A 21,922-nucleotide genomic window follows, 5' to 3' on the forward strand; every position below is an offset into this window, starting at 1 on the left:
TTACCGCCCACACCTAATCAGCTGAGATTCTTCTTATTGTCTCGAATAATAAATATATCCGACTCATCCAAATAAAAGATACAAAAGAACAGAAAGCTAATGAAAGTACTCGTTAAGTATACGTACTTAACGGGTACTTTCATTGGTACAGGAATTGATTCCAGTCTAGTAAATTATTTAAATTGAATTGAATGTGCATTTATATGCACATTCAAACAAGTTCAGTATCGGCTACATTAAGTATGAAGATGAACAGTCTGGGATTTAGATTTAAGCTAAGTAATCATTTATTTTAGTAACATGTCTGGAATCAATTACTTTAACCAAATAAAAGAAAAGGTCCAGGTCGTGTCATATCAGAAGGTTTAAGGAGTTGGCAGAGGACCGGACGAGTTGGAGATTGCTCCACCGACAAGAGCACGGCTCTTAAATATAAAGAAGAAGAGAAGTCTGGGATTTAATTAACTCAGACAAAATTCATTTTCTCGAAGGGACTGTCATTGCATATCAATCGTATATGCATATCATTCAGGGCTGCCAGATCGTAGAATTGGCTACGAAATTCGTATAATCGATTTTTTTTTGTATCCATTACGTATAATTGGTCAGTCGGTATAATTGGATACGAAAAAAACACCGATGTCAAACTACTGATATGCTTTAAAAAACAGTGTGCCAATACTGTTTATAAGATTTAATGGAACAGCAACTGTCAACGTGGGCTATAACCGCGAAATTTTAAGTTCGCAAATTGCGGGCATCGTTCTCTGTCACTCTTATGACGCCTTTTTTGGAGTAAAAGAGAAAGATCCCCGCAATTTCGGGCTTCTGGATCGTATAATCAAGATTTATGTACTGGCAGCCCTGATATCATTAATTGATTACACTTCCTGTACCTACACTTAATGCCACTGATTACATCGAGCCATGTAATCATTAATTGTCGGTAATCACAGGTGTAACCTACTATGTAAATTACTTAATTAAGTTGTAATATGTGTCTCACAAGATTAACGGAAGGTATGTGTTATAATTATTAGAGCAATACTTAGAAAGCAATATTACTTTCCATTTCGATAAGATCACGCATTTTCTCTATAGACCATAGAGCGCACCATGTAGCTTGCGTTTTTTTTATTATACAGGCTGTTTCTATTGAATGCGTTTTAAGGATGACTCACGTAAGACCGGGCCGTGTCCGGGCCGGAGCTTCCGGTGCATCGTTTTCTATAGAAATCATCACGTGATCGATTGTCATGTTATAGAAAAGAAGGCTTCGGAAGCTCCGGCCCGGACACGGCCCGGTCTAAGGTGAGTCATCCTTAAGTCAACGTGCTTTAAAAAAAACCGACTTCTAAAGGATAAAATATAATATTAACCCTTAAACTATACTTTATACGTGCTAGCAACTGATGTTAATGTAAATAATTATGATAAGTCGGTGCCGATTCGTCGGTCGGATTTACGGATTAAGTAATTACCCGTAATTTTTTTATGAATTTGCATGTATTTCTTGGCCTAAGGTGATAAAATAAGAATTACCGAAGCTAATTATCTATCTAGAAAAGTCTGCTTGTTTGATTAGAAATAAAGTCTATATAAATAAACCAGGCCCAGAAATCAAGCACCATGTATTATTATGTACGTGCATCCACTAATCCACTCACGCGCAGGTGTCCCGCTGTCGCTACAATTTCGTAACAACTAAGTAACTTTTCTTTTAAATGTAGTTTCTTTTATAAATTTTATAAGTACCTACTTGCTATCATACAGAAATAAGAAAGCTTACTTATGTATTTGCGGCGATACTTATGTTATTGACTGTACCTATAAGGAACATGTTGTTTAATTAACCATAACTATATTTTATTAACCATTAAATACCGGGTGTGGCCTGTAATATGAGCAAAAAATTAAACTGTAGGCTGTACTCCTCATACTGACCAACATTTGTTCAGTGACTTTTAAATATAACTTGTGGTTTGATTTTTAATACACTTTAAAGTTTTTTCTAAGACGCAATGTATTGCGAATTTTGTTGTGTTTAAGGCGTGACAAGCAACGTCAATCACAATGATATGGCGTGGCAATGACGTCCATTGAAGATAATATGTATTTTGTATGAAAAATAGGGAGTCTAAATACTTCATAATTTATAATGTATATTGTATATGGGTGAATCAACTTTTTCTTGTCACTAGTTGCCATGGTTACAGTCTCTTGGGTCACTTTTAAAATACTAGTTATTTCGTATTTAAATGAAACAAGCTTGAATTTTTTGGTAGTTATAAGGCCTTTCCATAATGGGACATCTAACTAAGCACATTTGTAGAACAGGGTAGAGTAGGTCTTCTAAGAAACTATGCTACTATTGTCTCCTGGCTGATGGGACTGAATAACAACAAGAAATAGTTGATCGACCCATATTATAATAATCTAAAAAGTTATTGAACAAAAGTGTCACCGTTTGAGGAGTACAATCTATATTTTAATTATTTGCTCGTGTTACAGGCTACACCCGGTATAGAGTTAGGTATACCATGACACACCCGTGCCATTATTCAAGAGTTGAAAATTAATGACTATTATCAATCATTCATTTTATTTAACACACTATTTAATTGTTTTGTAAAATTAAATTAATCAAATGTTAATTAACACCAACTCGTTACTTCAGTTAATTCACATTAATTAAAAAAGAATGTGCATATTACCAGGCCAATGCATCGATTATTTTAATATCGTATCACATTCTCAAGTCAGTTTTAAATTATAATTATAAGTAAGTAATTCCGGCATGTCTCGTGGGGCTGTGCAAAAATTGACCTTTTAAACGAGATCACGCTTTGGGGAAAACATGAAGGCCAATTGTTTGCAAATCATGCAATTTTGTACAGGGTGCTCTAAAAATACAGAAACTGGGTTCGGGCGCCAATTTGTAGCAAATTTAGTAATAAAAGAAATATACCAAGATTTTTTTTTGTTTGCCTGGTTAAGTGTCCCACTGCTGAGCAAAGGCCTCCCCTCGTTTCCTCCACTCGACCCTGTTTTTTGTAGTTTCCCGCCAATCCGGATACCAAGATTGCCACGAGATAAACGTTTTATTTACAATTTAAAAGGATAAGTAAACACCTTGCCATGACAATAAAAAAAAAAAGTAACTGCCACCGAAATCAACTATGTAATAATATAGGTAATTTTTAATAAGCACCGTGCCAACGAAATCTCAATTATACATTTGACATACCCATTATTCTACATCTCTTCACTGAAACATAATGTTGAGCATTTTTTCAAATAACTATTAAATATAAATTAAACTATAACAACTAACTATATACACATATTTACAAATAAAAAATGGGAGCTAGCTCGGCGCCGGATGGTAGGGTGCCCAGAAGGCTGGTGGTAGTTTTAATTTTAATGTTTAGATTAATTATTTTGTTTTTGTTAAATATTGGGTGGGTAAGTGTCTCCTATTAAAATGTCTCCTAGATAACTTCTTATCCCTGTACTTATGCAACCGTCGAATCTCGAATATCGGTCGATTTCCGACCATGTAACAAATTACAAGAAATTGTAGTGTAAGTTCGCATGAAGTTCTTAATTGGCCCGACTGTGTAATAATTATCGAGTGTTTCATAGAAATTTTGCAGTTCTAGTTTTTGGTCTACTTTTACAAGTAGAAGTGTTTTTAACAAACGTATAATCGTAGGTATATAATAATTATTAGATATGTTTACTCATATTTTGCGATTTAAATCGCAAAATAAGCACATGGAAGTCGGTCGCCATTTATTTTATTCTAAAGCTACCAGCTCAGCTGTTGTGCCCGTGAATTTAATTCATGCTATAGGTACGGTTAATATATTTATATAAAAGTATTTAAGATATTGGTTTATATCCAAATACAAATACAAATAGTTTATTTCCATAAACATAAGAACGTTTACAGTTTATACTGACCCCCACACTAGGCATAAGCCTGTCCCGTGGAGGAAAACATACGATTAACTTAAAGGTAGGCAATCCGCAAGTAGGTAGGTACCTAGGTACTTTAAATGGTGGCCCGGTGGTTTCAATATACTACCATCCAAGATTTTAACATCATCATCAACATTTATTCAGCAAATAGGCCACAAGGGCACTTTTACACGTCAACATTGAATTTACATAAAAGCAAAAATAATAACATCAACAATTTTATAAAATAAAACTAACAATTCAATCTAACGTATTACAATTACTAAGAGATGTATATGGTCTCTTAATGTCGAATTACATACAAAATACAGATAAAAAAACACACACAAAAAAAATCTATAATATTTAGAGGTGTAAATGTCTCTAGGTGTCAGAACTATAAGATTATATAGTTTATCAAGTTATCCTTAGAGATGTATAAGGTCTCCAAGAGTCAATATCCTGTATAATTAATACATTCATTAAAAGAAAAGAAACATACGAGAACAGAATGAGGCGTCTCACTGTAATTAATTAATAAAAGTTACTAAGTATAGTATATATAGCTAATAGCTCGTGTTAGCTTAACAGACCAGTCTCCACAAACAGCACCCGTTCACGAGTATGACGCGTATCTCAGCCATCGCCTCCCTCAACCTTCATTCGGGAAAGTGGCGACCCGATCAACAACGCCACCGTAAGCAAAGACTTTTAAGCGAGCATGACATGTTCAAGCTACCGGCCTATATTAATATTAAAATAGTAATAACATGTAGCTGTAAGACACGGCATTTTGTGCTCATATGTTACATAAAAAGACAGTAATATAGCTTCACATAATTACTAGCCTACGTTGACTTAGACATGTAAAGGTCTCTAAGTGTCAGAAACATTAAAAATATAGGTAAGTATGTACAATCAAAAATAAAAATCAAATAAATAAATATGTACTTAGAGATGTATAAGGTCTCCAAGTGTCCAAAACTAAAATTAAATTAAACAATATAATCAAGCGAGAACATCATTGTCTCATGTGTCAATTCTACTGGACACTAGCATATTTAATTCACAATGTAAAAAAAAACAATATTTATTTAATTCTTATTATACTAATGAAATCAAGCTACCGGCTTAAAAGCATCTCTATCGTTTATAAAATCATTTACAGTGTAGTACGCCTTACGTAACAAGGAGTGCTTAATGTGCGACTTAAATTTATGAAGTGGTAAATTCACTACATCAGTGGGGACTTTGTTATAAAAACGTGTACAGTTCCCGACGAAAGACGTACTAACCTTACGGAGGCGGTGGGCGGGCACAGCAAGTTTATGTTTGTTTCTAGTGTTATAGTTATGGATATCACTGTTAACCTTGAATTCGTGGATGTTTTTCCGAACATACATAATATTCTCTAGTATGTATTGAGATGCAACGGTAAGAATGTTAACTTCTTTGAATTTCTCTCTTAGGGATACTCGAGCGCCCAGTCCATAGATGGAACGTACAGCTCGTTTTTGCAGCACAAATATTGTCTGAATATCTGCCGCTTTTCCCCACAACAGAATTCCATAAGACATAACACTATGGAAGTAACTAAAGTATACCAGCCTGGCCGTCTCTACGTTTGTCAGCTGTTTGATTCTCCTCACTGCATAGGCTGCTGAACTAAGTTTTCCGGCTAGAGTGCCTATATGTGCATGCCATTGCAGTTTGGAGTCTAGAGTGACTCCCAGGAAAACAGTTCGGTCCTCAAATTCCAGCGTATCACCTTTTATTTTAATCTTGCTGTTATTTACCTGCTTGACGTTAGGTAGCGTAAACTTGATGCATTTGGTTTTCTTGGCGTTCAAAACCAAATTGTTTGCCGTAAACCAGTTTACAATGGTAGATAGCGCGTCATTAATGCTCTCGAAGCTATTTTCCTTTCTGTCCACTTTAAATATAAGGGAAGTGTCATCTGCAAATAACACTATATCATGTCTATCTTGCACAACTTTTGGTAAGTCATTAATGTATACCAAGAACAGGAAGGGACCAAGAATTGAACCTTGAGGCACTCCGAGGGCTACCGGGGACCCCGCCGATTGAGTTCCATTAATAACTACTCGCTGAGTTCTATCCGAAAGGTACGATGAGACCAGGTTAAGGGCACTAGCTTTTATCCCATAGCGGCTTAATTTTCTCTTTAAATTTTCGTGATCAACGCAATCAAATGCCTTTGACAGATCACAGAAAATTCCAACAGCATCTTGAGCTTTTTCCCAAGCATCAAAGATGTGTTTTAGAAGTACCGCACCGGCGTCAGTAGTTGATCGACCTTTGGTGAAACCAAATTGATTGCTATCAAGCAGTTTGTTTCTGTTGAAATGTGACAATAGTTGATTCAGAATAAGTTTCTCGAACACTTTGCTTAATGCCGGTAGTATTGAAATCGGTCTAAAGTTCGTGGGATCTGTTCTCGTTCCTGATTTAAACAGAGGGATAATTTTGCTATGTTTCATAATATCTGGAAAAATTCCAGCATCAATGCATCTGTTGAAAATCTCAGCTAAGTATGGTGTAATTGACTCAATGATGGAATCTAATACTTTGACAGACAGGCCCCAAAGATCTTCTGTTTTCTTTAAATTTAAAGACCTAAAAGTCTTAAGAACTATATTCGATGAGACATACGAAAATTTGAAGATTTCTGTACATTCTGCCACATTTGTCTTCAAAATTTCTTCAGCGACGTCTGGCGATGAATTAAGGGATCTTGTTGTTTCTACCGGGATATTCGAGAAAAACCGCTCAAAATGATCTGCCACTTCACGGTCGGAACTTACTAAAGTGTCAGCATTATCTCGAGGGATTATTTTAAGAAATACCTATATCGCCATTTTTCGCAATAAGTTCTAAATATTTGGCTAATATGTGGCTTTCATAAGGACAAGTCAAATCTGCCCCCTGGCAACCTGTTTGCACCATTTCTGCCGTAGGTAGCGCCTACACCCAAGTCGAGGACATAGGACATGATCGTGAGAAAACACAAATATGACGTGATCATGGTGACCTATCTCGTGAATCATTATTGTAATATAGGGCGGCAGGATGTAATGGTGACATTGAAAATATAAAAGTATGTTAAGTATACATATATGACACTATATATGATCCGCCTTAGAAAATTATAATCTTAGTCTTAGTCTTCCTAATAAAGTCCGGTTTTCGTTCTAATTTGGAATGAAAACGTAAATAAAGTACTTAATATAAATATACATATTCGAATTTAAACTGTTGCGAGACATACTCTCCGAAACATGTCGCGCGAGTGACTTAAAACAAGAGTATAAAGTGTTTAAACCGTAAAAATATTCAATATGTATATTGATCGTCCTATGATACCCCTAATACCTATAATACTAACAAATAGAGTCTGTACGGAAAGAGAAGAGTCATAGAATGTATTGGTTTTCGTTAATTCCACAACTCTTCACTTTCCGCACAGACTCTACACTCTACAATACTTGACGAGTAGCGGCATTCGAAATTACACTTATTGCAATGTCTCCTTAATGTGATACATTTTTTACTCATGTTTGTATCAGAAAATTGTCCTAGGATAAGACAACCTTGCAGATCAGGACACGCGGTGAATCAAAGTGGGTGGCTGAGTGGGTTGTGACGGGCACTCGACTGAAAACGTCGTGCATACTAAATTACGCACGCGTTTTGCACGAAAAGGTATCAGATTACCAGTCTGATACATAAATAATAAATAAATAAGTATTATAGGACATTCTTACACAGATTGACTAAGTTCCACAGTAAGCTCAAGAAGGCTTGTGTTGTGGGTACTCAGACAACGATATATATAATATACAAATACTTAAATACATAGAAAACACCCATGACTCAGGAACAAATATCTGTATCATCATACAAATAAATGCCCTTACTGGGATTCGAACCCAGGACCATCGGCTTCGCAGGCAGGGTCACTACACTAGGCCAGACCGGTCGTCAAATATATATTATGTAATTCTCAAATATAATACATATACCTATATATCGACTACAAATAACCCTAGATTCATATTTGTAAGAAAACAAAAGTAATTTCAATTAATCAAACACGAAAAAATAAATAAACGAAATTGATAAATTAATGATTACTTATTTCACCATTATCATACTGTTACAGTACTATTAGAGTCAAATTTATGTTTGAAAATATTTATTTACCTAGGTACCTAACCTAACAGTATATATTGAGACAGTCTAATATATAATTGTGTAGCGTGTGTAAGTTAATATACAGGTTGTCGCATAAGTGACACGTCACAGTGACACTGGAGGTAGACCAGGCCAAGAGGACCCAAACTAACTTAACATGACCCCAGTAAAAGTGGCACGGTTTTCGAGTTATGGCCAAATTAAGGTTTTTCATGAATGTTGACCGTTTTTAACATTGTTAGTGCCATTGTGCACTCGGAAAGGTCTCGAAATTATTTTTTTTTGATGTGTACGGCATCATAAATAGTTAATTAACATAACAGAATAGGTATTTTATCGATAAACAATGCAAAATCCGAAAAAGTACTAGTTTAATCTTGAATAAACTTCAACCTGCAGTACCTCATTTATTTTCTTTGAACGTTTATCAACTCAATGATATTCTTAAAAAGGGAGATAACAATTTTCCATCTCTTTCTTTTAGGCATTCGGCAAATACTGAATAGGCATTTTTTTGAAATTCTGTATCCAGAATTAGATATCTTAACATAAATCGTTATTTTTACTAAGTTGCAACGGATTACTGATTTCCTAGTTTTAACTTATTTTTTTATGAGGCTTTGGAAAGATAATAATAATTCCTATTTGATTGCAGGAAGGTACATGTGTTATACCATTTTTGAATTTGCATAACATGCTCAATAACTTGACATCATTTGCTCATTACTTTTCTAGTAATTTTTTTTCACGACAGGTGGTCAAAGTCGAAATTAATGTTTCGCCGTGAATTGAATTATGGTTTAAGACATTTATTCTCATAAGAATATACATTATTCACTTAAAATGAGAATATAAATTTAACTTAATGCTATACAATAACTTGGTGTAGGTATTATTAAACCAGTACTTTTTTGCATTTTACATCGTTTATCGATAAAATACCTATTCTGTTATCTTAATTAACTATTTATGATGCTGTACACATAAAAAAAATCTACTTCGAGACCTTTTCGAGTGCACACTGGCGCTAACAATGTTAAAAACGGTCAAAATTCATGAAAAACCTTAATTTGGCCATAACTCGAAAACCGTGCTACTTTTACTGGGGTCATGTTAAGTTGGTTTGGGTGCTCTTGGCCTGGTCTACCTCCAGTGTCACTGTGACATGTCACTTATGGGACACCCTGTATAATATCCAATTTCTCCTTTCCACCGTCGATATTATAGTAAAATAAAGTAAAAAATTCTTTAAACTAATTTAATTCCAGTTGCAAAACTCCTTATTATGATAATGCTTCTTTTTGCAATATCTTTCCAAAGGAGTAAAGAAGTACAGATGCACAAAGGGCACAGATAATACCCGAGACATTGCCAGTCAATAGCTGGTCAATAGTCCCATTACCTCCAATAAGCTGTGACTGCTGTGAGAGACGCCATGCTCCACAATTCCACATACCTTTTAGCTCATTACGGTTACGTAAGGGCGGGTGTTACATGTGTCTCAATGGCTTTCTTTGAGTCCAAGGGTGTCCCGTTGTATGGGTTATTGACAGTCCACTTTCGCAAGGGACTTACTGGCAATTCGACATCAACGAGCCAATAAGAGTTTTGCATGAACTTCAACGAGCCACTTTAGAGAAACTTGTTATAAAATAGGTTTTTGTGAAACTTTAAACTTAAAAATGGCTGTTTGGTATTTTAAACTCTCACATATCTTTTAGTTGTATCATATTTTTCTCTTATATTTTCAAGTTAAAAATATATAAATACAAATAGTTAATTACATAAATAGCTCATATATCATGTATAATTAATATTTTTTTTTATAAACATTCTAAATATTGATGGGTTTAATAAATAAATATTGTATGGATATTCTTACACAAATTTATCAGTCCCACGGTAAGCTCAAGAAGGCTTGTGTTGTGGGTACTCAGACTCTTATTTACTTTTATATTTTTTTTAAAGTATGTATTTAAGGACATTAAACGAAATACATGGATTTATTTATTATTCGTGATATGCACATCTATGACAAAAATATTCAATATATTAATACAGACACTTCCATATATGTAATCTATCATTTTCATAAAAAAGCATAATCGTCTTTGGCAAGGTCTTTAACTAGAGCACAAAAACAAATAATCTATCAAAGCAGCAACTACTATAAATGATCGTAACAAACTCCTACACTTATTAAGATTACATACATGTATCTAATGATACTGGTAGATAAAAACGTACATAGGTGCATATTAGAGAAACGAATTATTATTTATTACCTACAAGCTACAGTAATAAATATATACCTACGCTTAATCACTAATCTCATGTTAAGATACGATTGCTATAAAAGGATATGGTTTAAGATGATCGTGTCCTTATGACGATCTCAAAAAAATATCATTTCAGAACACTGGTTGGACTTGGAATTATGTCATGTTTGTTTATTTTTCAGAACTTAGACCTTTAATGTAGAATTTTATAGGCAAGGAAAGCTTTTAAAAAGTTTGGAAGTAATTTTACAGAAGAAAACATAAGTAATAATTACCTACCTATAAGAATTGAATTGTATTTACGTATTAAATTTCGTACGGAACTAAAGATATACATTTAGATTTATTTAAGTACCTCTACAGAACTTAAAGTAGATCAATATTAGGCACAATCCCCGGCGATTCAGTCTTGTCAAGTCCGTAACTTCCATGAAGCTATACTAGGGCCGGGTATGTCAGTACTAGGGTCAAAGATTTAGACTTTGAAAAATTCATAACTAATAGGTAACGAGGAATTCAAATTTAGACAGAAATTGGTATTTTAATTAGACTCCGACAAGGCTTAATTGATAGTTTATAGGTAGGTATAAGTGTAGATACTCTTTTTCTGCTGGGCTCGACAAAACGGCAACAATAGATATGTGTTAAGTAATTAATTGTAAGGAAGCTAGAAACCCGATCGTCACGGTCGCTCAGGTTACATGCCGGACCGGTCACTGGGTTTACTAGAGGGGGCCTAGCCAAGGTGCCAATCGTTTGCGCCGCAACGAACGAAACGCTAATGTCTCTCTGTCGCACTTAATAACTATCCATGGAAGAGTGATAGAGAGACGATCGTTTCGTTAGCTACAGTGCAAACAATTGGTACCTTGGCTAGGCCCCAGATCTTTTGATCAATATGTGACTTGAGTCAATGAGATATCGTTTATTGGTGACGGTTTAATCGTAATGAATAGGAATATATCTATTCACAAAATTTTATCGAAATCTGATGAAAATGAAAATAAGACAAAGAAAAATCGGCTCAAATGGTCAGAAAACGATACCAAACTGTGAGTATGGCCTTACAACTAAGTAATACATTTGCGTTAAAAATGGAGCATTTCGAAAACTAAACAACTTCGCTTCCGTTGGTACTTAGTCAGTGATTAGCATGTCAACAACCACCACAAAGAACCTATTTTGCTGTGGCAACTTTAACATGACAATCCGAACACACAATTATAGCACTTGTTCCTTTAGCATACAGTCTTCATCGACTGTCACCTTACATCGTTTTTAGCTTGGACATACCAACCCACTTACTTTCTTATAACATTTCTCGTTCAAAAGACAAAGAAGCTCATTATGATGGGTGACATGTTTTTAGGTTTAGTTCAAATGTTGCATAATGAAAGTGATGTAATTTTGTGACAATGATCGACGCCCGAGCTTATCCCGACAAGTCCGGTAATATTCAGATCAATTGTGTAATGTTATCAATCAAATTTATGTAACGAATGTCACACAAGACTAACATTCCTTAGTAATAGTATACCTTCCTCCAAAGCGAAAATAATAATCTCACTCGTAAATGATTGGTTAGTTGAAAATCGTACTAAAGAAAAAAGAACTAGGCATGTTAATTTAAGACTATGGGTCGAAAATTGAAATAGTATGTCTTTATTGTACATATTATATATTATCTTGTAAAAAATCTCCCTTCAGTAGCGTCCAATCAAGTTCTTCTTATAAAGGGCTTTCAAGTTTTTCTTTTACTCGGACTTCTTTGGCGGTAAAAAATATATTTTATAGTGAATTCAAACTAAATTAATTATAATTAAATAGTTTCATTCGTACTTGTAAGACATTTAGTGCTAAAAAGCATATTTTTTTAGAGTCTCTCTTTTTTGTGTGGCAGGTAAGCTCGTGCGTAGGTACTTACTTTGTCGACTTCAGCAACTCTCAAAACAATCTTCAGCCTCGGATTATCTTTCCTGTATTCCTTCAGCACACCGTCGAGTTTGTCCCCCCTCGCGTCGCCGTGGTACACGAGGTGTGTGCACTCGGAAAAGCCCTCTGCGCGCGCGCCGTCAACGTAGCAGACGAGGCGGGCGGCCCCGGCGCCCGCGCCGCTCGCCGCCGAAAACACCGCGAACGCGGTCAAACATAACAACCACAACATTTTCGCTTAAACTAAAAACTTAAATATACATAACGTTTTCAAATTTCGATTCGATTCGATTTTTTTTTCGGTACGCGCCGCTCGTGTGGTGTGCGCGGTAAGAGTGAAGCAGGAGGCTGCGCGAGCGCAGTCATAGGCGCCCCCGCCCTGCGCGCGCAAGGTCGCCGTAAGTGGAGCTTGCACAAATCGTATGTCAAAAATGCCACATGTTACGCGGGCGATGCATGTCGGGCGGAATTTTTTGAGTGGATTCGAGTTTCAAGTACGTGGCTAGGTCATTTTTGCATGATCGGTGGAGGAAATTGCGAATTAGCTAAGGGCCACTTGCGCGTTCCAGGGTTGGGCAACTAACTTGGAATAAAGTTACAATTTAACCCTGTACGAGTATATATAATTTTTAAACAAGTTACATTTTGTTTGCCTTCCAGTTTTTAAACTTTTGGAGGAATGGACAAGGCCACAATTGCAATAGTTAGACCTACGTTAAGCTTTACATATTTTTATTTAGTTCAATATTTTGGCACGCTCGCCTTTGACTATCGGCGTAGTCTCGTGAATTTGAAAAGCATTAAGGAGCATTGTATTAGTTCCGCGGTTAGAGTCATCCGACCCTGACATTACTCACTGTAATTACTATGAGTGAAACATGACAGCTAGGTCCGCTTTGTATTATGTATCTGGACTATGTTTTAGTATTAAAGAAATGCTAATTTTATTTAATCTTTTTTTCTGAACAGGATGGATTTCTGAGGTTTTAATGTATATTAGTCAATCGCGAAAAATCCGATTGAATAGATTTAGCTGGAATTTGTCTCTTCCCAACTGACCGAAGAGGGTTAAAAATTAGTTATCTCTATAACATCATCATCATCTCAGCCTATATACGTCCCACTGCTGGGCACAGGCCTCCTCTCATGCGCGGGAGGGCTTGGGCTATAGTCCCCACGCTAGCCCAATGCGGATTGGGGACTTCACATACACCTTTGAATTTCTTCGCAGATGTATGCAGGTTTCCTCACGATGTTTTCCTTCACCGAAAAGCTAGTGGTAAATATCAAATGATATTTCGTACATAAGTTTCGAAAAACTCATTAGTATATACGAGCCAGGATTTGAACCGGCGACCTCCGGATTGAAAGTCAGACGTCATATCCACTCGGCCACCACACCACTGCTTTTTCACTGGAATTTGTCTCTTCCCAACTGACCGAAGAGGGTTAAAAATTAGTTATCTCTATAACAACTCTTTGTAAATATTAAACTACTGATGTGCCGTCGGAAAGTTTAAAACATTGCGAAATTTCCACATTAAATAATTTCGGAAATATCTTAGATATTGTATGGGGATCGAAATTTTCCGTTTCCAAAATGAAAGCTTCCAAAATTTTTCAGAAATTTTGGGCAACTTTTCCAGTTTTTTTTTTTACTTTTCTCAACTTACACGACTGTTATTGTAACTTCGCTGTTCGAGATCGTAAAGTATTAATTACTATGATAAACTGCCTAAACATAATACCACTACCGTACTGTCACTTTACTTTGGTTAAACTTACATGTAGGCGTGAAATGCAGTATGTAGGTACTTGCATAATTAACTTTCATTTGCTATTAATAATAGTGTTAATTGAGACTTCGATGAGTCTTTGTTCTTTTGTCCAAATGCATAATTATATAATAATGGGTGCATGTTATTTAGATCAATAAAATGCAATTCAATTCAAAAGCTAACGTTATTTTGTGCCAGTGTCATTGTCGATAGAGTTCACAGATAAGATATCTACGAATTGTCTGAGGGAAAAAGGGAAAAAACGAAAATCGATATTTCGTTATCTGCCGCTTTATCGCTCTTGTGTCGCAATACTTGCGTATTGGAGGGATAGAAAGGTGGACAAAGAAATTTTCGTTTTTTCTCGGTACCTATTAGGGCCTCTGGCACCTCTGCTAACAATGCTGTAACATGGATATAAACGCAGTGATTATATGATTTAAAAGGCGTGGAAGGATCTTGTGGAGGCCCTATATGCACCTCTGGGGTGCCCTAGCCTCCTAAGGTCCTACCTATAGTACTTATTCAGTTCGGTGAACTTTAAATCATGTTCAACTGGAACAAAGGCGCCTTTGTTTCTGTATCGTTCAATTTTCAAACAAAACAAAAATCAACTCTATTCTCTGCACTAAAGGTTCAAATTTCAAAGGCCAAATTCTGTATTTTTCATTTGTATGGCTGAGCTTTAGGAGGCTAGGACAAACAACAACAACATTTTCACCACACCAACATGGAAAGGCTTACTTCGCACTTCAAAAACTGATAGCAAAGTTGCATTTTATTCACATGTGAGGCAAAGTAATGAAATGCAAATTTTTAGTTGTTTTCTTATGTTTGCTGGTAGAATTGACTTTTAAATTATGATTTTGGATGATAAATATTTAATAACATTCATTTGGATTTGATTTGGTTTGATTTTGTTTGATATTTTATACATTTAAAATTTGCTTCGGGTTGGTGTGGTGAAAAATTTTTTGTTTCACTCGGGGCAAATTTTGTTTAACCCTCGTGCTTTGAAACCCTCGCAACGCTCAAGATTCAATTTTTCGAACCACTCGCTACGCTCGTGGTTCAATTTTGGAATCTTTCGCTTACTCGGGTATCAATATTAGCACGAGCGATTAAACAACAACTTTGCCCCCTTGTAAAACAAATAACTATTAATGGTTCTTGTCCCGAGAAATTGCGACTCTGATTAAGTCAACGGTGATTTGCTGTGATTATACCTTTATAAAAGTTACCCGTCCACTGCCGCAACGCTATCTAAGTCTAAACATGAAGCTGATAGATTATTACGTGTACCTACCTACCTATGACGTTACGGTCACACCTACTCGACGTGTCCCACATCAACCTAGTTAAGTAACGATACACCTGTCTCACAGAACTAGTGTCTAAAGTTCGTTTTTTTAGCATTAGAAATAAGGTAAACAATCTTGATGTGTCTTTTAATTGAAAAACACATTTTAAAAATAAGTTACGGCAAATATGTAACAATTATGAATCTAATACGATCATTTATATTCTTCTGCTTTCATAAGTAATAATTTTTGGTTTTTAAAAAGCGTTTTTCAATTAAAAGATCAAGATCGCTTACCTTCTTGCAAGTTCTTTCTAATGCTAAAAAAAACGAACTCTAGTTAAGTAACGATACACCTGTCTCACAGAACTAGTGTCTATGTTATGGGACAGAATGCTTTCTTTTAAACCACTTTTAAGAGCCCATCAACGTGCACACTAGCGCCACTGCGAAATAATCGTGATTATTTAAATTTAACGACAGGTATTTAAAAAGGGGGGCCGCTTTACACTGTATTGTGTATTGAAGTACCTTTTGAATACATCAAACTAGTTTTTATGTCGCTTGATTCGTCGAATTGTAGTTCGTTTTTTTTAGCATTAGACAGAACTTGAAAGAAGGTAAGCGATCTTAGCATGTCTTTTAATTGAAAAACGCTTTTTGAAAATCAATAACTATTACTTATGAAAGCAGAAGAATATAAATGATCCTATTAGATTCATAATTGTTACATATTTGCAGTAACTTATTTTTAAAATGTGTTTTTCAATTAAAAGACACATCAAGATTGTTTACCTAATTTCTAATGCTAAAAAACCGGGCAAGTGCGAGTCGGACTCGCGCACGAAGGGTTCCGTACCATAATGCAAAAAAAAACAAAAAAAAGCAAAAAAAAACGGTTACCCATGGACGTTGCTTAACTTTGGTCAAAAATCACGTTTGTTGTATGGGAGCCCCATTTAAATCTTTATTTTATTCTGTTTTTAGTATTTGTTGTTATAGCGGCAACAGAAATACATCATCTGTGAAAATTTCAACTGTCTAGCTATCACGGTTCGTGAGATACAGCCTGGTGACAGACGGACGGACGGACGGACGGACAGCGAAGTCTTAGTAATAGGGTCCCGTTTTACCCTTTGGGTACGGAACCCTAAAAAGGGGGCCGCTTTACACTGTATAGTGTATTTAAGTACCTTTTGAATACATCAAACTAGTTTTTATGATGCCGGATTCGTCGAACTAGGACCTCAAAACAAAAACGGCCGTTTTAACTTTGGACGCGTAGATGGGCTCTTAAGTAACGATACACCTGTCTCATAGAACTATAGTGTCTATGTTATGGGACACTGAATGCTTTCTTTTAAACCACTTTTAAACTGGCATTTCCAAACAACTCTATACAGAACTTAAGTTATCCGTATAAGGGTATCGTCTCCTTAAAGACGTAGAATAGGCTACATGTTGCATAGGTACTTACCTCAAACTTCATATTAGCAGTGGGGAGACACTCCTGACTTCGGTCGAACTCGGCTCCGTTCGGCTCGGCATTGCTCCGAGCAATTATTAGGGTTGGCACCACTTGACTTCTTTGTGCGTGCACGACCACAGATAAGATAGTTAATCACTTGAATTTTGACAACCCTAAATAGCCGAAAGGAATAGCGCTATATATTAGAAAGCGATAGCATATATGATTCGACCCTGAATCGCTGTCAGACTTCGGGTTTGTTGGAAGTGTCCTTTCTGTACGGTAGTACTATTATTTCTTCTGTGTTCATAGATTGTCGGCCGTTGTCGATCGTAGTCGGAGCGACACGAATTCATGTTTTTGTTTTTATGTGACTTTCGTAAATTCAAGGGTCGAGCGGAAATGTAAACTTACAGTTTTTTCATTATGTTGATCTTGCTCATGTCCAACCTGACGCACCTGTCTATCGGCCCGATTCGGGAAATGAATTAGAGATGCGCAAGATATAATAGTAAAGATATGTGACGTTCCTCGGAAAAAGGTACCTTATGGCGGCCGCAATAATATTGGAGCGGCGTTAAAAATAGCGTAACCGCCAACCGCCATAAGGTACCTTTTGCCGTGGAACGTCACATATCTTCACTATTTCATATCTAGTGCATCTCTAATTCATTTCCCGAATCGCGCCGTATGTCTGTCCGACTCTTTGTGCATATCGCAGATATTTATTTTTAAGGGACTTTATTTAAAACAATAAACATAATTTAACATAATAATCTCAATTGCTCAAAGGTTGACTGGAAGGGACCTATAAGGGATCTCCTTATAGGGATAAGTTCGCCTTTGTACATTATACAGGGTGTGGCCTGTAATAAGAGCAAAAAATTAAAGTACATACCCTTTAACTAACCAGGAATCAAGTCCAAATAGTTTCAATTAATTAAAATGAAAAATTATTTTTTTATTATTTTCTAACAAAATTAATCGACCCAGCAATGTACTGCAGACATTATGTGTCCAGTCGGATTACTTGACATTGACATTTACGATCGTTCTCAATAATATTGAAAAACCTATTAAATACATCAATATTGCTTTTTAAACATGCAGTTCTAATGAAATAGTCACATCTTTCAACATTACTTAACAGTTTTCTTATCAAATAGACCTGATGGGCAAAAGGACGAAATGAGTAAAATGCTAATAAAGTAACTTGAGTTATTTATTAAGCAGTTCCAACTAAAATAGTGCACTTTAATAAAATTACCGATAATAATTATGTCAATCTTACTGGATAACCACTTCACAATTCACGAGAAAACTTACCTACACTTTTATAATTTTGTAAGAATGTTTCCTTTTCACGACAACGACTACGAACGGCACGGCAGTTCAACCTGTTCTCCGTTTGACTCCGCTCCGACACGACATCGACATATGCACAGGTCACATGCAGGTGAGGCCTTCTCAAAAGTCTCAAAACGAACGAAGAATTTCACAGCTAATTCATCTGGCTGTACAACGGCGTACGGTCACAATCAGAATCACATTTGGTGCACCCAAATTCGTAGCTCAGGCCGCGTAGCCAAGATGCCAATCGCTTACGCTCCGTAGCGATCGAAACGCAACTGTCACTGTCACACTAATATGGAAGAGTGATAGAGAGACATAATACTTTTCGTTGTCGAAGCGATAGCGATTGTAACCTTGGCTAGGCCGGCTGAGCGTTAACAATAAAGCTCGGTGAACATTTACTCTTGCTTCGTCATTACTATGTTACATAATTTAACGTGCATAATTGATTAACTTTATAATTTTATTATGTCTATTTTTCTTTATTTTGATTTAGCAACTTGACGTACATTGTCATTTATGTACCTATTAGTAATAGAGTAAACAAACTGAAAAAATTGCAATGCGTGGTTTATGTCTTGTGACTGTGAAGGTTTAATACAACAATTATGAACTTTTTGAAAGGCGACGCACTCCGGTAGAAAACAGTGGTAGAAAAAAGTCTAAACAAACTGTTGTTAACGTATGCTGTCTTTATTATTTCTATGAACTGGCAATAATAGAGACAAGTGTATCTCTGATCCTGTTGTCGCTATCTCTATCATCGTCGTGAAGGTTTGAGACAGTTTGAGATAATAATTATGAACTTTACTTATAATAAAAAGCAACATACTTGATGTTTTTGCATGCAGTCTTTGTAAAAGTACTAAATATGTACAGAGTGCTTAGCCAAGATGCCAATCGTTTGCGCCGTAGTGAACGATACGCTAATGTATCTCTCTCTCTCTCTCTCTATCTCTCACTGTCGCACTAATATCGACGAGTGATATTAGTGCGAGTGAGATAGAGAGAGAGATAACCGTTTTGTTCGCTACGGCGCGAACTCAGCCCTCTGTTCTTTTCAGTGATAAAGTACCTTCGATAACACTAAAAAATAGCCAACCAATTTGGTTGGTTGGCCGCTTCAGAGCCATGTTCAGTACAGATGAGGAAGTTGCGGAAAGTGAAAGTTTCTAAGAAGTTTTTGGAATGGAAAGTTTTATTTCTCATACAAAGATCACTTTGACCACGTCGTAGCTACGTCTATCTCTCTCTCTTCCTGGCTATTTATCCCAAATAATGAACAAAAACTTATAGTTACTGCGTTTATTAATCTTAAGCAACTACATAACATTAGTACTTACATTAACACAACTAACAAACAAGAATAACACTTTTCAGTTTCCATTCAATCTTACCCGATTGCTTTTTTGCTTTTTCTATTTTCGATGTGATGTATCATTAGGTACCCATATTCTATCAAATGACTTTATTATGAATGAGGTATTTTTTCTCCTCTAGACGACTTCTGGGTTAGATCAATAGAATACACATAGTTCTGATATTTTGATACTGGTGGTTGTCGAAAATTGCGGAGTATTCTCTGGTATACCGCCAACAACAGACTCGAATATCACCGTCTGATGCACGCTGGCTGATAGGATGCACCTCCGTCCCGAGCCCCGGGAAGGCTCGTTGTCCCGCAAACGTGGCACTAGGTTCAAAGTTGACGATGACACTGTCAGTCTGCTTCCGATCGGGAAATCGTTTGCTGTGCAACAGCTTGGTTTGAACTTCTTCTAGCTCCACCGTTCAATCATGTAATTCAGCCATCTTGTTTAGATTGAATTACATAATTAATTGTTATGCACATGCTTGACAGTTGTCAATATTGACAAAGTTCAAAGCATTTTTCAAATAGGTAGATAATTACAAAGAGCATATAATCACTACGTTTTAAGAGTCGGCACTCTCGAACAATCCTCGAACCGAATTATGAACGTACATATCCCAACACACCAAATACAGGCTTAAAGATCTCGCATCCAGGCCATAATTGTTAAAAAAAGAAAAACCACACAATACTACCAACACAAAAAAAACAACGCTAGGGCTCGACACTTCCAGTACCTACTGTTTATCGATATCGATAAATGTGCGATACGTGCTGCTGTATTTACCTACTGTACTACCTATTAATAAAATAAAAGAACATTATATATATATAAACAATTTTATTTTACATGATAAAAATAACATAGTTTATTATTCAAGTAGGCATATTACAATATGCTGAATTCGCGCGCATTCTTTTTTAATCTGGTCCCTTTTTATTGAAGGCACTGGATGGAGAATGATTTCCACAAATGAACTTGTTTCCATTCAGCTTTTGAATAGGTAAATAAATACGCCAAATCCTCATTTCCTTTTCCTCAGCTTTGCCCATAATCGACATCTGAAATAAAGAGATTATCGATAAAATTGGTCGTACACTATTCGTGTCATAGGTTACTTAGTTTTTTACTTAAAAATACTTTATTCACAAAATATTTTCGTTTTAATCATGGATTGTACACGACTAAAACTAATTAAATTAGTAACTGTTAACGACTCAAAGTAAAAAATGAAAATATTGCATACAAACATCAGTTTACCGACCTGTTCGGATCAAGTTGGAAATTTGGCCAAAAATGCGTCAGTAGTTAGTCTTCTTACACACCCACTACAAACTTCACATTTCCTTAAAGATTTGGCCCCCATTTAAATAACAGCTAAAGTTATTTTACCAATTACAATAAAAAATAACCACGTATTTCCACGTTCACGACAATTCAAATGACGTTTGACGTTTTACTACCAATCATACCAATCTAAAGAAAAGTAAGTATAATACGTCTATGTTAAAAGGAAGTATGGTATGTGCCACCAAAATGCAACAGCAGTCATTTTAATTCGATAAGATTATTTCTATGCCTCAATGTTGGTAACAAGGGCTTTCATAATTTATCAAAGTATGGGGTGTCGATGGGCTGGATAATTAAGTAAGTGTATTTATGGAGGTTTTTATTACGAGAATAAATTATTTTAAAAACTGTTTCCATTACATAGCAAAAAAAGTTTTTTGAGTTTGTCAACAAAACATAACGTGGCATTGCATATTGATAGAGTTCTGATTTCCTAATAATAAGAGCTACTTTTCTCTGTATTAATTTTTAAAATAAATTGTACTAAAAGGCGCGTACCAAGACGTCCCGGTACCATGACATCTTACGACAGATAAGCGACCGTAACGCAATGTGAAAATCCATTGCTTGCTAAACTTGACTTTAAATTAAAATTTCTCCTAAATTAAGAATTTTGAACCATCGGGACCACTTGGTGGTAACTTTGGGTACTCCAAGGAATCTCCAGTTTGATTTTTTGTTCTTATTAAGGGCCACACCTTATATTTTTTTTGTTCCATTGTAATTTAACCTGTCTTATCTACAATAAAGTGTTTACATTCATAGATACATAATTATAATCAAACAAACGATAAAAAGTAACCTAAAATTAAAACTACCAACTAAACTAAAAATAATACCAAATAATACCTACAAAATAAATAAAATATAACATGGGTGGCCTAGACCAATATAAGTATATTAGCTAGATC

At 35.7% G+C, this 21,922-nt stretch overlaps 2 protein-coding genes across 2 annotated transcripts in view; one reads left to right on the plus strand and one right to left on the minus strand.

The window, feature by feature from the left end:
• The window catches only part of LOC134667506 (uncharacterized), a 47,215-nt gene extending 34,515 nt beyond the window's left edge, over positions 1 to 12,700 (minus strand). Inside the window, exon 1 of the mRNA XM_063524934.1 lies at positions 12,382 to 12,700. Coding sequence (XP_063381004.1) covers positions 12,382 to 12,621 — 240 coding nt within the window. The 5' untranslated portion in view covers positions 12,622 to 12,700. The remainder of the gene's footprint in view (positions 1 to 12,381) is intronic.
• Positions 1 to 21,922, plus strand: part of LOC134667489 (adenylosuccinate lyase) — a 382,878-nt gene that overhangs the window by 88,063 nt on the left and 272,893 nt on the right. The window lies entirely within an intron of this gene.

This window comes from Cydia fagiglandana, chromosome 9 (genome assembly GCF_963556715.1).
Source record: "Cydia fagiglandana chromosome 9, ilCydFagi1.1, whole genome shotgun sequence".
NCBI lineage: Eukaryota > Metazoa > Arthropoda > Insecta > Lepidoptera > Tortricidae > Cydia > Cydia fagiglandana.